This window comes from Cryptomeria japonica, chromosome 3, assembly GCF_030272615.1.
Source record: "Cryptomeria japonica chromosome 3, Sugi_1.0, whole genome shotgun sequence".
NCBI classification, from domain to species: Eukaryota; Viridiplantae; Streptophyta; class Pinopsida; order Cupressales; family Cupressaceae; genus Cryptomeria; species Cryptomeria japonica.
This window is the reverse complement of record NC_081407.1, coordinates 93,096,462-93,118,117: the sequence shown is the minus strand read 5'-3', so window position 1 is coordinate 93,118,117 and position 21,656 is coordinate 93,096,462. Positions and strand designations below refer to the sequence as shown.

Here is a 21,656-nt window from a genome sequence, read left to right as displayed (position 1 = left end):
CTTTAGACACGAGACATGGAAAATAGGGTGTATTATGAAGGACGAGATACAAGTTGCATTCAACTTTGCCCACTCACTTTAAAATCCAGAAGTGTCCATAGAATTTTGATGCTAACTTCTTTTGCTTAGGAATGTTTACCTATATGGCTGAAAACAAAAAAGACTAATGTTTCTTTGGTGAATATGTTCTTAGGATGGTGTTGATCTTTCTGCTATTTCATATGGTTCCTGAGCCTGCCCATGAGAATTCAGAGGAGACGCTCCTAGTTGCTAAGAGTTGAATCAACAACTAGTACCAGAACTGTACTGGTATTGGCTTGGGGGTCTTCAGGGTAGTACTAGATATCACAGAATAACAGCAGTTCCCTTCGTTTCTGGCTTTTTAGGAAGCACAGAAAATAAGCAAAATAAAAACATGTTTAATGAGTTCATCAGAGGTCTAGGATGCACTTATAATCTCATAGTGCCTTTTTCAGATTCAGCTGCTGAAATTTGTTTCAGGCATCTCTCTTATTATTCTTTATTGTGTCTTTCTATAAAGAGTGATATTGATAGCATTAAATTATTAATGTGTTTCTTTTAATTTCAAAAAAATTAATTACGCATTTGGCATTTTACCAGCATTGTTAGATGATAAAAAATTTCAGTATTGCATTTTCTGTATGATTGTACTCCCCTATTTATTCATCTACAGTTACAAGAAATTTGGTGCAATTTTGCATCACATTATATTGAGTGTGCCCAAAAACTTACACAAAGAATTGAGCTTCTTCTGTAGATATATTGTTGGAAAACTTAAAAAAATGAGCTTAATGCTGTTACAACTTACATCCTTTAAGCTTTGAAGTTATGGTAATATTTGTGACCTGTTAAAGGATGCGATTAGAACTCTTTTTAAGTGTATTTGCGAAAGTGTAGCAAAGAGGATATGTATCAAAGTTTATAAAAAATATTAAAATTTAAATATAGAAATGATATTGTAAGTTTGGTTTGAAATTTTTTAAAAGCTATAAGTTATTGAAAGCCAGGGTTTGATGAGGTGAAAGAAATGAGGGGGCATATATTTACTTGGATTTTAAGACACAGCTTTTATGTTTTAAGTGAATTCATAATCATCTCCATGGAACTTTACAGGATATAGAGGGCCTAGATGAGGAAATGTATCTTTGGGTCTGTTTTTGTCACTCGCCTGAGCAGCTCTTTTACCTTATTATATATCATCAGCAAGTTTTTCATTAAACATTTTAAAACTTAGTGGTGCAAATTTTTACTTGCAGACGTAAAACTAGCAAGCAAGAACAAGGTTCCTTCAGTGCGTTCCTTGACGCTAAATTGGGTTACATTTTGCATTGAATCGAGTAATAAAGCTGTGGTTTTAAAGCTTCACAAGGATTACGTTCCTATTTGTATGGAGGTATGGTGCAAATCTAGTGTGTGTTCCTCTGCATATCATTTCAATTTTGATTGATCAAGATCTGGGTTATTCAATCAATACAAAGACCAAAAACTTAGTTATTGTTTTAAGCTTTGGATTCCAGTAGAGCAGGGTTAATTTTTCAATTTTCTGGCTAACTACAATTCACTATATGATGTTTTTTCTGATATATTAGAAATAAAAATGACAATTTTCTGGGCTCCATCTGTTCTCAGTGTCTAAATGATGGTACACCAGATGTACGGGATGCTTCGTTTTCTGCACTGGCAGCAATTGCTAAGGTATAACATGATAACCTTTGTATTTGCTGACATTAATTGGACTTTATCATATTGATTGTGATTTTGCTTCTATTTTGTTGATTGTTCTTCATATTACTCATTACTTCTGATTTTCTAATATTAAGTTTACTGTCATGTTTATTACAATCTTGTTTTGTTTGCTTGATTTTTCGTGTATCAGTTAGTTGGTATGAAACCTCTTGAAAGATCCCTGGAGAAGCTAGATGATGTGAGAAGAAATAAACTTATTGAAATGATTGCAGCCAGCGGGAATGCTCAAGTGCCTAGTCTACCTTCAGGTATCTCTACTTTCAAAGGAAAAGAAGACATGCATTCTTCATTGTTTCTTATTATTATTTTTGACTGCATGCTTGTCCTGGGCAGGTACATCACGAGCAATTCCTGGTGGCTGTGGTTCTTCACCTTCTGAGGTGAGTGACAGTAGATGTTTCTATTACTTTTTGGGACACTGGATTTTTATCTAGGGCTGTCTTGTATAATTGAGTTGTGCCTCATTTAGTTGGTCCAATGTTAAGTCCTTTTTAACTCTAGTGTTTGATGCTTTTAGGAATCTAGCTGATTCGCTTGTGATATATACTATTTCTATTACTTTTGTGCTTTTCTTTGTAATAGCCCTTGTGCTTTTCTCTTCAATAAACCTATTATATTTGATGATTATACCAACATTACTGATATAATGCTACTTTTTTATATATTTTTTTATTTATGTATGGATGTTTCCATGTTGAGCCTTACCTAGGGCCCAAAACAATTTCTGTGTCTTATACCCATACCCAAATCCTTAATTGTTCCTTGGTAACTTAGCCATACAATGCAGTCACAATGTTGTGACAGAGGAGTTTGCTGACTTTTGCAAGAGGAACTTTGTTTTAGACAGATTGTTGCATGATTTCTTCATTTGTTTTACTTCGAGAATACTAAATTGTTATAAAAAATTATATTTAAAGGTTAATTTTTTTTCCCCATCTGCATTCTGTGATCTGGAACGGATCAGTTATGTTAAAGACCATTTGAAAACATAGACATGGAGAATGTTGTTGAATGGAAACAATGAGGCATGGCTCTTTTCAGTTTTCACAAATTGGGTTTTACCATGGAATCTATGGTTTCTATCTTGAATGTTTGATCTTGTGGTTGTTTGTGTTAAATTCTACATTGCCAATCTACAGAGATGCAATACAAAAACCTAGAAAGATTATACAGAATAATGTTTTTGCTAATAGAGTGAGGACCTGTCTCAAAATCTGCACCATTATACTGACATTGGAAATGTTATATGTGGGACTAACAGTTGTCAGTTAAAACTGTTTGTCGAACTGCTCATAACCACTATTAGAAATACAATACCTAGGCCAGTAAATAATCAACAACATAATGAAGACAAATTGAAAACATTTGTCGATGACAACATAACATTTAACTATCTGTCTACTGTGGTTTTTGTCCTTTTCATTTTTATTCAGTTTCCATTGCTGTAGTTAAGTTTAGAGTTTTTTCAATTGGAGCTTAGTTTTGAACTCATTATTTGCAACACTTAATAATATAGTTTTCCCAGAGCCTGCACGAGTAGCAGAGTTGGCTTGGGCTGTGGGTTTGCTCCCCATTGGTCTTGGGTTTGACTCTGAGGTTTGGATTCGCTTGATGCACATGATTTGCGGGCGGCTGTGTACATCCTTAGAGGACTAATCTCACCTCAGCTCGCCCCTTCCCGGTCCCAACTTGGCAGTAAGTAAGACCAAGGTAAGGCAGGTTGGGCGCTGGGCCGGGTCGCAGGGATACATCTAGAGGAAAAAAATAAATAATATAGTTTTCCCTTATTGTACAACAGTAGAAGTAGAGTATGACAATAAATTCATTCGATCTTTGTGTCCGTGAATTTTGTTAGGACCATCTTGTACAATTACAGATATCTATGTGGACATCTTTTCATATTTGAGGTTCATCACATGGAATATTTCATGTTTGAGATCCACCATATATAACTTTCCATATGATTTTTTTTTCTATGGTATATGCAAATGTGGTGCCATAGGAAATTTCTCGCTCATTAGGAGGCTTCAGTGCAGGGATACGGATTCTGTCCTCATCTCCCTACTTTCATTATCTTGTGACTGAGCTGTATGGTTATTTATTTACTTTGGTTGGTTGATATCAAATTGCATCCCTGTCATCCCACTTGTACCCTTGTCTGTAGGTGATTATTGATAGACAGATCATTTTGTCAAAATTTCAACTCTAAATTTATAATACAAATTGAAAGTTGAAACAAAAATTAACTATCATCTACAGGTTTTGGATAAAAGATTTTTTTATCCTTTTTTTTTTTGACTCTGCACACCCTGGCAGATATATCTGTTTTCTAATTTTCTCTTTTTTTCTATGTTATAAGGCGGGTTTGTAATAAGGTGACTGAACATTAGTTAATATTGAATGCCAATTGATATTTAAATTGTTGATGTGTATGCACAAGCAGGCTGATGAGAATGGATTTGTAAAAAGATCAGCTGCTAGTATGCTAAGTGGAAAGAAGCTTGCTTCTCCAAACACGGTGAGTTCTGTGATGACCTCAGTGACCTCATTTTATTGTATTTTCTGTGTTCTATGGTATTGAATATCTAGTCTTAAGAATTTTTTATTTGATCTGAATGAGATATTGACAGAGCTGCATGTAGCTGCTGTAATCAAAAGAGAACACAAGTTTATTAGGCTATGTTATTCATCCTAAAAAAATTTCTGAAATCTTTTATGCAAGTTCAGTAGGAAATGAATGAAGTGCAGCTTCTGAACATCATAAAAACTCAACACTCTTAAAGGATTGTTATAGACAAATCAAATAGCAGTTCAACTTTATGCTTTGGATTTATTCTGGTTGCCTTTTGCATCCTTTCAACTGGCCACCCAAGATTCCGGTTAACATAATCTAAACTACGTGTTTAAAAGACTTGACTTTTAGAAAGACATACCAGCAGAATTGGGTTTCTCAAAAGGATGACGTGCTTTCACAAATACCCTGTAATTTTACGACCATTGTTTAACTATATGATGGATTACAGAAAAGGTTGGGCACAAGAATTTATTAATCTTCAGTGTGCAGCAAACACATAGTTAAAACTAAGTTGATTTAATTTTATTGTCGATTGAATATTGCTATACAGCAAAGTGCAAAAAAGAGCACAGGGAAGAAGGCTGATGAGACAAAGCAGAGCAAGGCTGCAGCTGCAATTGAAGCTGTTGAAGATATTGAGGTTGATATTTTGCTTTAATGACTTGCTTTCATTTTTCTCTAGAAATTAAATGAAACTAAATTTTTCCTGTTGATCGTGATTGTTTTAGTGCAAAAAAATTCTACTGATTTTCATTTGATTAATTGTAGCCAGGAGAAATGAGCTTGGAAGAAATTGAAGGAAGAGTTGGGTCTATATTCCAAGAGGAAGTACTTCCAAATTTAAAGAGTACAATTTGGAAGGAGCGTCTTGAAGGTTAGCTATGACTACTCTTTGTTTCATCTATGCCACCATTATTGATATCAATATCTTTTGTATGGATTTTTGAAGATACACATGCTGGTAAAGCACTGTTACTAAAATTTGACAAGAGTAGGTATGTTGGAGTTAGTGTGTACTGGGTATGTTTGAAGCAGATTTCCAGGAATTTAGAAATTGAATATGCAACATAGGTACATACAGTGTGCACGCATACATTGTATATAATATACATCTTAAGTATTTAATATATCATAATAAACTGTAATAGTTGATGATTAAATATATATTAATTATCAAACTGTCCACAATGTTTATATATAATATTATGATATACTTGAAGAGGAATGCAGTTTAAACATGTATATATTATGATACACAAATATCCATATATCATTAGCATAGTGTGTATTCAAATTTCATATCACTAGTTATTATTATACATATTATAGATGGATATATATTTGTCATGCATAGGAAATTCAAATATATATAGCAATATGTGGCTAGAAGGAATAGAAAAGTCTTGGATTGTTGCAATGACTACAAGTGACTTGCTTAAATCATCATTATGGATGATATACTTGCTAAATAACTGTAGCCACCCACTTTAATTTTTTGTATATAAGATCTGTTGGCAACAACAATGAAGGGAAACTGAGGGGGGGGAGGGGGAGTGAATCAGTTTTCGTTGGGTCTACAAACTTAACCACATAACAGATCTGATAAACTGCAGCAACAACAAAGATAAGCAAATAAATAGCACAACACATAACACCAAGATTTTGACGTGGAAAACCCGGTTAAGGGAAAAACCACGGTGGGAACCTACCCACAATATGATGATACTTTGTAGTAGTATGTGAAAATATTACAATGGGGAATGCACATGCATTCAGGCACACTGACTAGAGCTCACTGCTCAAAAGATAATGACCCGGAAGACTACGACCCTCAGGGAAGTCTCACTGACTTACAACAAGATTCGGACTACAATCCAGAAGGAATGAATTGAAAGAATAGCATCTCCGAATGCCTGATGACAGTTCCGGTTAAGCTCATCTGTTTGCTCTGCAACACCAATCTCTGCTCAATCACAATGCCGAAAGATGAATCCTTATTCGCACATATACCACTCTCTGATAATTAGACACAACCTTGATACATAAACTACATGACAATATCAACTATTTATACAAATCATCAACCTTGACAACAAGGTTGGCTAAACCCTCAACTCACAATTACAAAATTATATCACACAATACAAAGATCGACCACCAAACCAATATAATGATATACATGACATAACATGGTCCTAAACCAAATATCCAAACGCTCAACTCCATCGGTAATCACGCCAAGATCAACCGCAACACACTACACCACCAAGAATACCACATAACACAAAGAACATCACTGGTTCAGCAAAATCACGAAGAACTCACACAACGATCAATGCGGATCATCAAAACAAATAGGACATAATTAAGAATCACCAACAAGCACGTTAGAACCATTAGAAACAACTGCACCAACACCACTTATCAAATCTTCATCGATCAACGTCTGAACTTTAAGATTACACAAACAACAACTGTTACGAAGAAAAGATAAACTTGCGGAGCACCAAATCACGAACCATCTGAAATGAAGATACACAAGACCATCCCAAACAGTCTCCCAAAATCTCAGATCAAGATTTGATCACACCGAAATATATCGGAGGAAATACTGAACTCTTGAAAGCACTGATCAGATAAATAAACTGCAAAATCAGATCATCTGATATGATCAATTAAGCTTTCCGGATCACCAAAGCCAATACAAAAGAATATAATGATACTAGAAATACTCCATACACCAAACCATAATCCCAATAAACCAATGTGCAATCACCGAAGCAGGAATATGTTGTGACATCAATGACAACAACATATCCTAGTAGCAGCAATGTCCAACAAGATCTGGATATCATCAAATATTAACCATAAAGTTGGACTTCTGTAAGACATCTTTCAATACCCACAAATGACATTATGGATTACATTTTTGAGATTATCTCTATAGGTATCTATAATTCAATTTATAAGTAATATATCTAGCACTTCCTTCTCATCGGTTCACAAGATTTGTTTCTTAATGCCTAATTTTGGACTTCCAGATGCAATGGATCTATAGTCTTCCATCTGGCATTGTTCCAATTCCGTGAACCAAACAATCATATTCAATTAAAAGGTATTTGTATCATCCTGGTTGACCAATATGGATGATGCTGTCGTTAATTTCTTTGATTTGTCAAAAAGCATGCATTGCTTCTTTATTTTTTCACTTGTTATCAATTAAGGATATATAATGAGATATTTAATCTCTTTGTTTCTTATCATGAATTCATGTGAACTATACCCATGATGGCAAAATGCTGTAAATATAGAAGATGATCAACTTTATATCGAAGAGGTTAAAATGCAAAATTGGAAGATCCAATTTAGAATATTATGGAAATAATTTCCTGATGTGGTATTAAATTAGATTCTAATAGAAAACAAGCTAGTTTATAATAGCCAAATCCTCAAAATAATAGAGTTAGAGGTTTTTGAGAAAGAGTAGGCTATTACTGAAATTTTGTCAAGGGACATGCTACAGTTGTGTGATTATGAAAGGATTTTATCAAATGGAGTAGAGAAGCAATGTATGCTTTTGAAGAATTGAAGAAATCAAGTACAACATCACCTATATAGGTCAATCAGGATGATACAAATACATTTTTAATTGAATATGACGGTTTGGTACAAGGAATTGGAATATTGCTAAATGGTAGACTATAGATCCATTGCATTTGAAAGTCCAAAATTATGCATAAGAAACAATTCTTGTTAACCAATTATAGATAACTTTTCCATTTGCTGGTGTGAATGGAGTCATAAAGTGTTATCAGAAACACTTATATTTACTACTAAACAATAGCGCTACCTATTGTAATATTAATAGAATATAATAGTATGTACCAGATAGCTGTAGATGAGGATTGTACAAAAAGCTGTTTAAGAAAAATTTCCGTAAGTGTGATTAACTTTGGTCACGACCATGTTTGGAGGCCCTCATATCCACTATTATATTGTTGTCTATTTCAACCCACAAATGAATGTTCTTGGTAGATTTCATTGAATATTTGAAAGAGTTACTGTTATCTTTCTGTAAAATACTAAAATTTGCTTTCTGTTCTTTTGAATCTGTTATCTTTTCACTTGTTAATATGTTACAATTTGAGGAGATATAATGAGATATATTGTATCTTGGTTTCTTATCATGAATTCGTGTGAAGTGTACAATTCTGGTTTTGGTTTGCACATACTTGAATATTTATAAACTTTCCTACATTATCTTTTACAGCAATGAACTCATTAAAGGAGACTGTTGAAAGTTTAAGTGATCTTGACCAGCGTGCTGAAATATTGGTTCGTTTAGTGTGTGTACTCCCTGGCTGGGGTGACAAAAATGTGCAGGTATGGATGGCTTAGTAAAGAAACATATTCTTGTCTGTCTAAAAAAATATTTTAGAATATCAGATATTAGTTAGTTTTAATATTTTGGTTTTATAAAGTGCAGGTTCAGCAGAAGGTACTTGAAGTTATTACACACATAGTCTCAACTGTCTCCAGATTTCCAAAGCGGTGTGTTGTGTTATGTATTTTAGGTATGAACTGCCCAACATTCCATATAACAGATTTCAAACTTTTTCAGTTCCTACCAGAGTAAACTAGTAGAATGTAATTGCTTGTTTCAAAATTTTGTGGCATAATTCTGAGAAGTAGCTCATTATTTATTATCCTAAACAACTACCATATAATTTTATAGGTTAAGAATTGGTCATCCAAAAGTCACCAATTTTCTTGTCTCAATTAAATGATAGAATTGAGTACAAGTTTGTACTGTAGTCCAACTGAAAGAAATAAAGTTTAAACTAAGACCAGCGTTTTTAGAATTCAGGTGTTGCTGAGAGAGTTGCAGATATTAAAACTCGTATTCAGGCCATGCAGTGCCTTACCGCATTTTGTGAAGCTGTGGGTCCAAATTTCATATTTGACAGGGTAGGGCACTATTTCTTCTTTCCTTTTGACTGCAGTTCACTTTACTTTCCAAGTATGCATTGCATTTCAGGTCAAGTGTACTGGCTTGATATGAAGCTTTGTTTTGATATGAGTGGTTGGATTTCATTAATGCATATTTCTCATAAATATATTTAGAAACCTAACTTCATATGAATTGTAGCTTTATAAGATAATGAAAGAACATAAGAACCCCAAAGTTCTTAGTGAGGGTGTAACATGGATGGCTGCTGCAGTTGAGGATTTCGGAGTCTCTCATATCAAGCTGAAGGTGATATGTTCAACTTTAGTATATGAAAATAATTTTTAGCACACCTTTTTTTTTCCCAAAGTGGTGTTTTTTTGAAGTCATAGCCTGTCAAAAAGTGAAAGCTTCTTTATCCTTTAGCTATTATTTTTTGGTATTGATCTGCATGCTTTTAGTGCACTCCAGGATTTGATAGAATTTTGTAAGGATATTGGATTGCAATCTAGTGCTGCAGCCACACGGACCTCCACTACAAAGCTTATTGGCATCTTACATAAGTTTGTTGGTCCTGGTACACTCTTATTATCTGTGCCATAGTTTACAAGATTTAAATTAGAATGCTAACTTAAAGTGAGATGAAATTAGTAGGATCTTTTTATCTTTATTTGGATTTTCTGATGTGGTGCTAGAATGCTGACCTCAATATTGATTGTTTTACAGATATTAAGGGGTTTCTTTCAGATGTCAAGCCTGCGCTCCAGACTGCAATTGATGCTGAATTTGAGAAAAATCCTTATGAGGTCAGAAGAATACAAGTTAAATTTCTTCTAAACTACTTAATTCACTGGTCTTGCAAGAAATATTCTTCCAAATATCTAATTCTATAAATAGATTACTTTCAGACTGTAATACATTGCCTTTCTTTCTGAATAGGGCCCAGCTGCAACTCCAAAAAAAACAATAAAAGGATTAGATTCTTCATTAGTGTCTTGTGGATCTGGAGCTGATGGATTGCCACGTGAAGATATAAGTGGAAAGATTTCTCCAACTCTGATTAAAAACTTGAGCAGTCCTGATTGGAAGGTACAGAACTGTGTCTCAAGCAGATGCCAAAGTAAATCTGTTCAATCTTCATCCATGTTTCTCTTTGGCAAAGTGTAGTGGGAGTTATGCAGAAAGTAATTTTTGATGTTTCAATGTCAACCTCAGGTTCGTTTGGAGTCAATTGAGGCAGTCAACAAGATACTAGAAGAAGCAAATAATCGCATTCAACCTAATGGAACAGGTAATTTATTTAAAATTTTAATGATAAATATCATGTTCCATTTTGAGTCACTTTGGATATATAAAACTGTATGGAAAGGTCAGAGAATGTGCTAGACAAAACATGTTTGTCTATTATATTTGAAGTAGTCCTCATATATGTATTGTTTGAGGGCCAATAAATTTTTGATGTTTGTGGTATTTTGTCCCTTAAACAGGGGAATTGTTTGGAGCTCTAAGAGCTCGTTTATTTGATTCAAACAAAAACTTGGTGATGAACACACTAATAGCTCTTGGAAATATTGCATCTGCAATGGGCCCTGCAGTGGAGAAAAGCAGCAAGGTCTAATGTATTTTAATTGACATATTTTTCTTGTTTAGTGATGGGCTTTGTGTTTCTTAGTTAACTACATTCTTTGCACACCCTGATCTTATGTTGTGCTATGTTCAGGGTATAATTTCCGATGTTCTAAAATGCCTCAGTGACAACAAAAAATTAATGCGTGAAAGTGTGATCAAGGCATTGGACTTATGGGTTGCTGCTGTTCAACTTGACAAGATGGTATACTATATAAAATGAGAAGTATTTTTCAAGCATCAGTGTATCATCAGATAGAAGTTTTAACACATTTTCTGTGGCAGGTTCCATATATAGCTTCTGCCCTGGGTGATGTCAAACTTGGTGCTGATGGTCGTAAAGACCTCTTTGATTGGCTTAGTAGACAACTTACAAAAGTAAATGACCAGCCTGATTTTGTACAATTGTTAAAACCAACAGCATCTGCTCTACAGGTAAGACTTGGAGTAGTTAAGTCCTGTTTTAATTCTTTATTAAGTTTTAGTCAAATATGCAACTGAAAATAGGTTGTCAATATGGGTGATATCTCACTTATATAAAGTAATTGCTTTCTTGATTAAATATGATTGTTTTCAAAAGGATCTATATTCAATGCTAGTTTTCTTGAGTGGCTAGTACAAAGTTCAGGTGATAAACTTTACTGTTTGAGCCATTAAAGAATATTTAAAGTAAAGAAATATTTGTTCATCATCCTTCTTGTTTCTTTTAATAGGCTTCTCATACTAGATCCTAAGAAATTGTTTGATGCAGTGAGCTTCTTTATTTTTATTCCATGCATTGGTGTAATACAAAATGTAGTCCTCAAGCAGCCACACAAACTTAGTTTCAACAATGGAATTATTTTGTTCATAAAGAAGGGTTTAGTTTTGAGCTGAATTCCAAATGACCTGGTTCTGTTAGAGAATGTCTTCCCCTTCCATGTTTGATGAATCCTCTTATATGGGCTTCCACAAGATCCTTGAAATTTACCTAATCTCTTCTTTGACTTTAAATTTATGCTTCACTTGGTAGAGTGCCTTGCCTTTTTTGTTTGTTGCAAAATAATGTTCACCAATTGGTAGCATGTGCTGCTTTCTTCCATGTGCTATTTACCTTTTCTTAAGATCAATGATGATTTTCAATGTACACTTTTTGATCCGTAGGAGATGTCTACAGCCAAGGGGGCAAAGCTGGAGGAGCTTGGGGAGAATCAAGTACTCCTTCTAATACCCAAGATGGATGAATCTTGAGGTAGATAAAAAAATTAGTGATATGCACATCTCCTTGTGTCCAAGGCTCTGAATAAAGAGAATTAGATGGCCCTCAACACAGATAGAAGCATATCCATGACACATGGTATGAGAGTGAGGATTGGGATGCCCTAGCGGCATCACTTGGAGATAAATGTCTTGTCACTAGAACCTAAAAGTCTTGGAGGCTCTCTTTGAGGCCCTATGTTTAAAAGTGATAGCCTCTTGAGGGAAATGGTCCAAGCATCTTTAATCAATATAATATAAGAAGACAAGCGGGAAGCCTTCAAAGTCTATAGAAAGAATGATACTATCCCACATCTCATTGTGGATGGGATGGTTGAAAATAGAAAGCTTGTTTACCACATGTTGTAGGGAACACAAATGACTCTTCCTGTTGCTGTAGTATGGTGTTGTCTCAGTTTATAATTAGTGGGAACAAACTAGTGTTGCAGTCTCTCTTTGTACTCAACAAGTCTCTCATCATTGTGTGTAAGCCAAAATGAGGGATGTTGTCTGATTTTGCTAAATATGACATGTTTTGACCAATTTTTTTCAAAAAACCATGTTTTATGTAAACTATTTATATATGATGCTTTTTTGAAATTGTTGAGTCTACTAAGTTTTTTCAAGTTTGAGTTTGTGCCAAGGCCAAGTTTGTGTCAAGTACATGTTTGGTAACTATGGAACAAATCCTCATCTAGACAAGAGCAACCATCAAGCCATGTGACCATTGATATGAGAAAAATTAAGGTAGAATGGATGGTGACATAGAAAGTCATTTTGGGGCCAAGAGGCTATTGTCAAAAAGTCAAACTGCCCAAAATTAATTGCTGGCATATGTTCTTGAATTTTTTTTTTCTTACATTCCTTACGAGATAAGAGGGGCCTGGGGGTGTCTAGGCACTAACTAAATGTAGGAAGCCAAGCAGCTGCTCCAACTCTCCATTTGTCCGGGCATCTCCCTGAGACCTGGCAAAGGCTACCATCCTCCGAGCTCCGACATCCATGTCCGCAAGAAATTGCTCCAATTCCCTGTCACCCTCCACTCTCAGAGATGCTAGGACACCGTGCTCCTGGGCATCCTCGTGAGGGCTCTACAGTGGCTTGTCATGAGGGGGGCTCTGGATCAACTCCTCCTCCTGCCTGGGACTCAGCACTAACTCACGAATGGGTGAGTGGTCTCTTTGTACAATCCGTGAAGTCTTCGGTGAACTATCTCCAATGAAGTCCACAATCTCATGAGGGTTCGGCTCACGTTGTGGGGAGAGGACTGCTGCTCCAACCGGTACTACTAGTGCCATCTTGTATTGACTCAGCCAAGCACTCATATCCGTCTGAGAAGGCATACCACTCCCTCCCGGATGCTCTGATGGTACTGCAGCCTCCCTACCAACCGTCCCGCCACTGGTCCTAGCCTCTACTGCTGTCGTGGGACTCCTAATGTCGATTGCCTGAGGCTCTAGTAAGGCTACCAATGTCGTGGCCACGTGTGGGGGAATCATAATCACTAGTGCCCGACCCTGCCCAAAAGTAGGAACCGGCATTGCCAATACTGCCGCTCCAGGCATAGTCCGAGTGGCACCTGCTGAGGCCGTCTGCTGGGATAACTCACCCGAGGGCCGTGTGGCTGTCGCTGGCACAACTACAGAAGATGTTGCCCCGTCTCCTCCACCCGCTGTTCGCCTCTACCCACCATTCTGAAACTATTCTTGGTGGCCTATGATGTATCCCAAGAGTCCTCCTTTGCACTAGCCTCCTCACTCTGGTCACTAGGCTTGGACTCCGACTCTATCTCCGACTTAGACACCACCACCCGCCGCTTCTGTTTCTTGCCTGATTTTGTATCTCCATTGGGTGCCATGATATCCAAATGAACCCAATAAAATATAGGCGGCTGGCCAGGGTGTACACGGTCTAGTGGTGCCAAGTGATGTGTGTTTGGTGAACCCTGAAGGCGTACCGCATCCAAGAAGAGTCCAATCGCATGGTAGGGCATGTAGAAGGTTCTGTGCTGGAGGTTCATAAATTCCTCCATCCTATCCGCCAATACTGATGCCCAATCGTATACCACGCCATTGCGGATGCCATTCATCAACACTGTTTGCGCCATGGCAATGTCTGAAGCCCTACTCGCTCCCATCAAGCAACTCTTCAACACATCTAAAAGGCACCGCCATACCCCCTCTCTTAGAAACGACTTCTTCAGACCTCTTCCCTTGCTGGCATGCTAGAGACTATCCAGTTTGGCTTGTGTGAGGTCATCGCGGCACATCAACTTGAGGAGTTTATCTTTTATTTCTAGAGATATTTTCTGCCCCTTATCCACTTTCTTTCCCTGCGCTCCAATACCAAAAACTCTCGTAAACTCTGTGGAAGCAAAGGACATCGTAACCTGGTGGTGCTCATAATCAAATATGGACTGTCGCCTGTGTGGGTCATAGGCACCAATCATGGCCCGCAACACAACCTCAAAATCCTTAATGCAAAAGATGGGCATCTGGATGGCCCACTGTACCTGTGCATGTTGTAACTATGCCTTCACAGGATCATCATGCGGGGTCTTGTTCCACCATTTCCTACAATTTGCTCCACTCAAACCCTCAAAGGTAATGGTGTCCACGGTCACATCATTCTTCGCTGCCATCTGCTGCTGCACTTTGGGTTGCACCTTTTTACCTTTGCTTTTGCTGCTGTCAGCCATGCCGCCCCTGACTTTCACACCGGAAGGCAGAACCCGAATAGCTTTCTTGTTCGCAGAGGTTGACGACACTCTAGCAGGTAACTGCCGCAACTGTCTTTGCCAATTCTTTCCACCGCTAGGGTCCATTAAATGATTTTGCTTTTGTCTCTTGTGCCCTTAAATATATAAAAAAATAGGGTTAGGGAATAATTTCCTGCACGTGCTCACTCTCTACAATACGTGGGACCCTTCAGATGCTATCCCACCATTTGCTTGAAACAAAATCCCTTCGTTCTCTCTCAATTGCTTTCTCCCATTGTGCTTCCGTCACCGTACAGTGGGTCCTTCGTCGTACCCTGTGCACATGTGTATCATACTACACTGTATGGTAAGTCTTTTTCCCTCCGCCGTGTGGTGTGCGGCAAGTGTATTTCGGGCACGATTTTTCTTTTTCCCCTATACCGTGGGCACGTATGCTATATGGTGTCTACCGTACGGTTTCTTTTCCTCCGTACATTGTTGTTTATGCCAACAACGTCAATCTTTCTTCCTACCGCTCGAGAAATCATGAACCAGGCCACACACTCAACCCCTTTACCCTTCTATCTGCCTTTTTAGAATAGGTGTTATATTTGTTTTTCTATTTAACGGTTGTGGAGGTCACCGCACAGGAGGGGCCCATCGTATGACAATCATCCACCGCACAGGGTGTTCCACCGCACAGAGAACACCGTTCGGGAGACACCTCAGCTCCACCGCACGGGAGCACGCAGCTCTACCGAACGACGAGCACGTGGGCTCCACCGCACGAGAACACGCGCCTCTACCGTAAGGTGAGCACGCGGCTCTATCGTACGGTGAACTTTTTTCATATATATATTTTTTTATTATTATTATTTTTTAAAACTTTACCTCATACGGTTCCTACCGTACGGTAATTTTTCGTTTTTTTTTCAAAAAAAATTGTTAGTACCTCTTCGGGAGGATTCGGGGTCAGTCAATCGCCTCTGCTCATGATATGGTTTTATTTTCGACCCATTAATGCTGCCTGCAACCTCTCATCCATCCAGTGTCCACAACTTGACTGACCCGTTCTCGGCCACCTCTCGAACTTTATATGGTCCTAACCATCTTACCTTAAATTTGCCCGGGTTAATCTCATTACACCCATTATATTTTAGTACCAGTTGATTTGGAGCGAACCTTATTCATTTTAAGTGCTTGTCGTGCCATAGCTTCTTCCTTTGTTGGGTTGCCTCCGTAGCCCACTAGGCCATCATTCTTTTCTCGTCCAACTTGTTCAAGACATACAACCTCTCTCTTAGGCTCTCCATATCCCCTAGTCTGTTTTCAATGGCAATGCGAAGGCTTGGTGCCATGAATTCAGCTGGCACAACTGCTTCCTGTCCATACATGATTTGGAATGGTGTTTGTCCCGTCGTCACCTTGTAGGTGGTGCGGTAGGCCCACAAGACCGAAGGTAATTTTTCTTCCCAATCTTCTCCCTCAACACTGCAGGACTTGTAAATCACTCCAACGAGAATCTTGTTGGTAGCCTCTGCTTGCCCATTGGCACGAGGGTAATAAAGGCTAGACAATGAATGAATATTTTTGAATTCAGTAGTGAGGAGCTTGACGACATGGTTCACAAAATGTCCCCCCCGGTCGCTAGTCAATTCTATGGGGATGCCATATTGTGTAATGATTTGCTCATAAATAAATCTTGTCGTACTTACGACTGAGTTATCAGGTAGGGCCCACGCTTCAACCCATTTGGTTAAATATTTTGTGGCTACCACAATGTAGCGGCACCGCTTGGCACGACTGGCCCAATAAAATCCAGCCCCCAACGCTCGAATAGTTCCTGAGCATGCGAAGGGTTGAGGGGCATGAAATCCCTCTGCAACGGCTTCTCGGCTCTTTGGCATGTATCACAACCTACTACCCATTCTCTCGCATCATTATACAATGTGGGCCACCATAGGCCCGCTAGTAGCACCTTTCTTGCCGTAGTGTCAGGTCCCATATGGCCTCCCGTGGGCCCCTTATGTGCCTCCCTCAGAACGCTTGGCACCTCTTCCTCCATCACACACTGACGCAACACTTGGTCGGGCCCCATTTTATACAACAATCCATTGATCAACTGAAATGTGCGGCTTCTCAACACCAGTTTCCTCCGTTCTCCAGGTGGCATACCTTGCGGGAACACGAAGGTGGAGAGATATTCCCCGATGGCAATGTACCATGATGGCAGTACTGCGATCTTGAACAGGTGAGCATCTGGAAATTCATCATTAACCCCCTCTGGCGGCTCTCCCGACCTTATCTTGGATAATTGGTTAGCTATCACATGGCTTTTACCCAGTCTTACAATAATGGTAAATGTAAACTCTTGCAGCAGGAGTAGCCACTGATCCTTTCCTGAATGATTGGTTTATTGACTAGATACATAAGCGCCTGGTGATCCACGTAAAACATGAACGGTGTCGCTAGAAGATAATGTTTGAATTTCTGCACAACATAGACCATTCCTAGGGCTTCTCGCTCTGTTGTGTTGTAATTCTTTTCGGCCTTAGACAGTAATCTACTCGCAATGTAGATTGGATGGTCTAGTCCATGGTCACCCACTTGAGCTAATGTGGCACCAATTGCGAAATTACATTCATCTACGTGGACATGGAACTCCCTGTCCCAATCGGATATGCGAGGATGGAGGCCGCCACTAGCTTGGTCTTCAACTCTTCAAACGCTTCGACTTCCAAAGTCCCCTACGTGTACAACTCACCCTTCCGAATTAGTTTATCCAAGGGGTAGGATATATCAGCAAAATTCTTTATAAACCTTCTATAATAACCAATGTGGCCCAAGAAGGATTTTACCCTTATGACATCTGTGGGTGACTCCATCTCCACGATCACCCAACTCTTATCAGGGTCTATTTTTAGCCCTTCTTTACAAACAATGTGCCCCAGCAATTTGCCTTGTGGCACAATAAATCTGCACTTCTTAGGGTTGAGTGCCAACCTTGCCCTCCGACATATCTCCATGCATTCCCTTAGGGCTACCAGATGTGTGTCCTGCCCGCTGTAAATAGACCAATCGTCGAGGAAAGCCTTAAAGTTTCCCACAGACATCTTATCAAAGATGTGCAGGATGATCCTTTGAAAAATTGCAGGCGCGTTGCATAGACCGAATGGCATCCGGTTATATGCGTACACGTCGTCCTCCACCACGAAGGTGGTTTTGAGTTTATCCTCGGTGATGAATATCTGATTGTATCCTTAAAAACCTGTCCATGAAGGAATACATTTTGTGGCCGGCTACTTCTTCCAGTATGCTATCCGTGAAAGGAATAGGAAAAGGATTTTTGATGGTGACTTGCATTCAGGCACCGAAAGTCGACGCAGATCCAAATTTGATTAGCCTCTTTCTTTAAGAAAATAACAATCGGAGACACCTATTTGCTGGTCTGGACCCGCAAAATTATGCCAGCGTCTAGCATTTTTTCTATTTCCTCATTCACTCTTGCGACATATTTTCTGTTCATTCGGTACGGCCTCTTCTGCACCGGCTTGGCTCCAGGTACGAGTTGAATGCGATGTACACACATCTCAAGGGGCACTCCTTTCAGATCTTTATATGTCCACGCAAAAACATCCTTATACTCCAAAAAGATTTTGAAAGCTGTTGCCTTCAACACAGGATCCCAATCGTCCCCGACCAATATGTTTTTAGGGGCTTCCTCCATTCCCAGATTGGTCACCTTTAACTTGGACTCCTCGTACTTGATAGGTTTATCCTTCTCAAACTGATGCGCCAGAGCTTCATCCAGTCGGGACTCCTCTATCTGGAGCATGTTGCATTGGAACAGCTCATAATCCTCCATATGCCAATGGAAGAGTCCATTCAATGAGCAAATATTATCTTCCGAGCAGCCCTTGAGTTCAAGCACTCCTTCATTATTTGGTTCCATCTCGTCCCTGCCTTCGTAGGAATCCCACTCCCATCTGTTTGAGTCCTTTGAGTCGGAGTCGGATGATGCAAGCTCCTCGCTGACGACCTGGGTCCTTAGATCAATAACGTACTTCCGGCCCCCTTTCTCCATGGAGAGGCTGTTCTTCTTCCAATTGTGATTCACTTTTGCTGTGACCAACCATCCTCTCCCTAAAATGGCGTCATAACCCTTCTTTTTAAGTGGGATTACCACGAAATCCAGTAAGAAAGGTTGTGTGCCAATGGTCACGGGCTGGGCCATCAGGGTGTTGAGTGGCTTGATACCGTGCTGGTCTGTTCCCACGAAATTGAATGTGGGTGGCCATAGTGTTGGCTTCCCAAGCTTCTTCCATGTATCCTCCGGCAGCACATTCACCCCAGATCCTCCGTCCACTATGGTGTCCTTGAGGATAGTCCCAAGGATTCCCATTTTCACTACCGTAGGATGCCGATCATTATTTAAGGCCAACAACTGTAAAATTCCTTAACTGAATTTATTTGCAAGGAAAAGAAATATCACAGGTCAAGCAAAAGATTGCTAATAAAACATAAAGATATTGCTATCCGTTGGCAAAGCTAGTTCATATGCAATTGCTCCAACTTGTCGAACAAAAGGATATGGTCCATTAAACCGGGGTTTCAATTTCTCAACATATGGCTGTAACCGGAGATACACCAAATCTCCAACATCAAAGTGGCGTTCAACTCGCTTTTTATCTGCATAAATTTTCTGTTGATTCTGTGCACATTGCAAATTTTCCTTAGGTGTTGTCAAAATATCCTGGCTTTCCTGAAGCCAATCACGAGATTTAGGAACATTACTTTGATCAAAAGCAAGGTCAAGAAAAGAGAGTACATCATAGCCATATAACGCTTTGAAAGGAGTCATGCCAATTGACATATGAAATGTAGTATTATAACAATATTCACCCAAATATAACCAACGAACCCAAGCTTTCTGATGCCCTGCTATATAGTTACGAAGGTAACCTTCTATCCACTTGTTCACTATTTCCGTCTGTCCATCAGTTTGCGGATGATAACTGGTGCTGTGGTTCAACTCTGTACCTGTCAATCTGAAAAGCTCCCCCCAAAATATACTCAAAAATCTACTATCTCGATCATTGATTATATTCTTCGGTAAACCATGTAAACGGAATATCTCTAAAGAATAAATCTGCGATCTGAACAGTTGTGAATTCTGTAGTGATAGAAAAGAAGTGTGCAAATTTAGTTAATCTATCAACCACAACAAAAATACAATCTTTACCTTGGGACCTCGGTAAACCTGTGATGAAATCCATTGATATACTTTCCCATTTCTGTTCTAGCAAGTGGTGCATTCTTTGACATATTGAAGGACATCGTTTTTTAATCCTTTCCATGTGAACCTTTCTCTTAGCTGTCGATAAGTTTTAAAGTATCCAGGGTGCCCTGCTAAAGGAATATCATGCACTGATTGGAGGATTTTCTCTTTCAACTTCGAACCTGGAATCAAATAAATCATGTCCTTGTAATAGATAACATCATTTACAACCTTATATTTATCATCTTGTATATTACCATCTAGCAAATCACATGCAAAAGAATCCTTAGAATATTCAACCAGCAATAAAGATTTCCAATCAGCTGTTACTACAGATAATGCATTTATTTCAGGCCTTCTAGACTAAGTTACCGGTACTTCACATTTTTCCCCCAAATCCGGATACGATACGTATCGGATTTGGATTCGCCCCGGAATCCCTGTGGATTCGGACAGGGTACTGTTTTTTTCCTCCTGAAACGTATCCGTTATTTGAGTCACGAATCCTGACGCATCCGGTGTAGACGTGGCGATTCCATAGGGTTTTTTTGACGAATCTGCATCATTCACAAATTTCGAGGGTTTTTTTCACGGGTCGAATATGTCGTTTAACGTTTTAAACCCTAAAGCAAAGCCAAAAGTTAAAAAACATGAAACCATTCCACACCACGCACAGTGAAAAAGGAAAACCGAAAAATGGAAACCATAGGTGAGAGGAGGCGCGACGACACAGAGGTGAGAGGCGCGCGACGCCAGGAGGCGCAAAGGCACAGAGGAGGCGAGACGGGAGGTGCCACGACAGGAGGGCGACGGTCGATGACCAGCCCCCATTCTTTCCGGCTTCCGCATCCTCCATTTTTTCCTGCTTCTGCTACAGGTTTTCTATTAAAATTTTTATTATAGTTTGTTAAAAAATTTATCATAGTTTGTTAAATTTTATTATAGTTTTAAAAAAAGTTTATTAGTTTGTTAAATTTTATTATAGTTTGTTTAATAGTTTGTTAAATTGTTTGTTAAATGAAAACAAACAAACTAATAAAAATATAATAATATTCATATTTTGTTTGTTTAATATTCATATTTATAATAATTATTATTATTAACTAGCAAAATTGAAAATAGTTTTATTATTTAAAAATGAAAAATTATATTTTTATTAGTTTGTTTGTTTTCATTTAACAAACAATTTAACAAACTATTAAACAAACTATAATAATTTTTTAAAAAACTATTCATATTTAAAATAATAATAATTAAATAATAGTAGATACAAATCAAAATGATATTTAATTTTAATTTGTAGTATTATTATTTAATTTATTTTAATTTTTAAATAGGTATATTTTAATTACTTATTGTGTAATTTAGAAGTTTGTAAAAATTTAAATGTTGTTATTACTTTCATAATTATAATAATTTCACTTTCATTTTAAATAAATTATTAAATTTAATTTTATATATTTAACATTTAGAATCTATTGTTTACTATTAAATATTAATAATTATTTTTTAATTTGTTGTAGAAATC

The 21,656-nt window shown here is 38.1% G+C and overlaps 1 protein-coding gene across 3 annotated transcripts in view; it reads left to right on the top strand.

Annotated features, from left to right (window-relative positions):
• LOC131044069 (protein MOR1-like) overlaps positions 1–21,656 on the top strand; it is a 122,593-nt gene that overhangs the window by 57,729 nt on the left and 43,208 nt on the right. For all 3 annotated transcript variants that reach the window (XM_057977335.2, XM_059218075.1, XM_059218074.1), the window contains 18 exons: positions 1,278–1,414; positions 1,651–1,716; positions 1,898–2,015; positions 2,101–2,147; positions 4,211–4,285; positions 4,893–4,982; positions 5,111–5,216; positions 8,613–8,725; positions 8,829–8,916; positions 9,210–9,310; positions 9,492–9,599; positions 9,762–9,867; positions 10,017–10,096; positions 10,230–10,379; positions 10,506–10,581; positions 10,778–10,902; positions 11,011–11,121; positions 11,202–11,351. In XM_057977335.2, the coding sequence (XP_057833318.2) occupies positions 1,278–1,414; positions 1,651–1,716; positions 1,898–2,015; positions 2,101–2,147; positions 4,211–4,285; positions 4,893–4,982; positions 5,111–5,216; positions 8,613–8,725; positions 8,829–8,916; positions 9,210–9,310; positions 9,492–9,599; positions 9,762–9,867; positions 10,017–10,096; positions 10,230–10,379; positions 10,506–10,581; positions 10,778–10,902; positions 11,011–11,121; positions 11,202–11,351 (1,847 nt within the window). The remainder of the gene's footprint in view (positions 1–1,277; positions 1,415–1,650; positions 1,717–1,897; positions 2,016–2,100; positions 2,148–4,210; positions 4,286–4,892; positions 4,983–5,110; positions 5,217–8,612; positions 8,726–8,828; positions 8,917–9,209; positions 9,311–9,491; positions 9,600–9,761; positions 9,868–10,016; positions 10,097–10,229; positions 10,380–10,505; positions 10,582–10,777; positions 10,903–11,010; positions 11,122–11,201; positions 11,352–21,656) is intronic.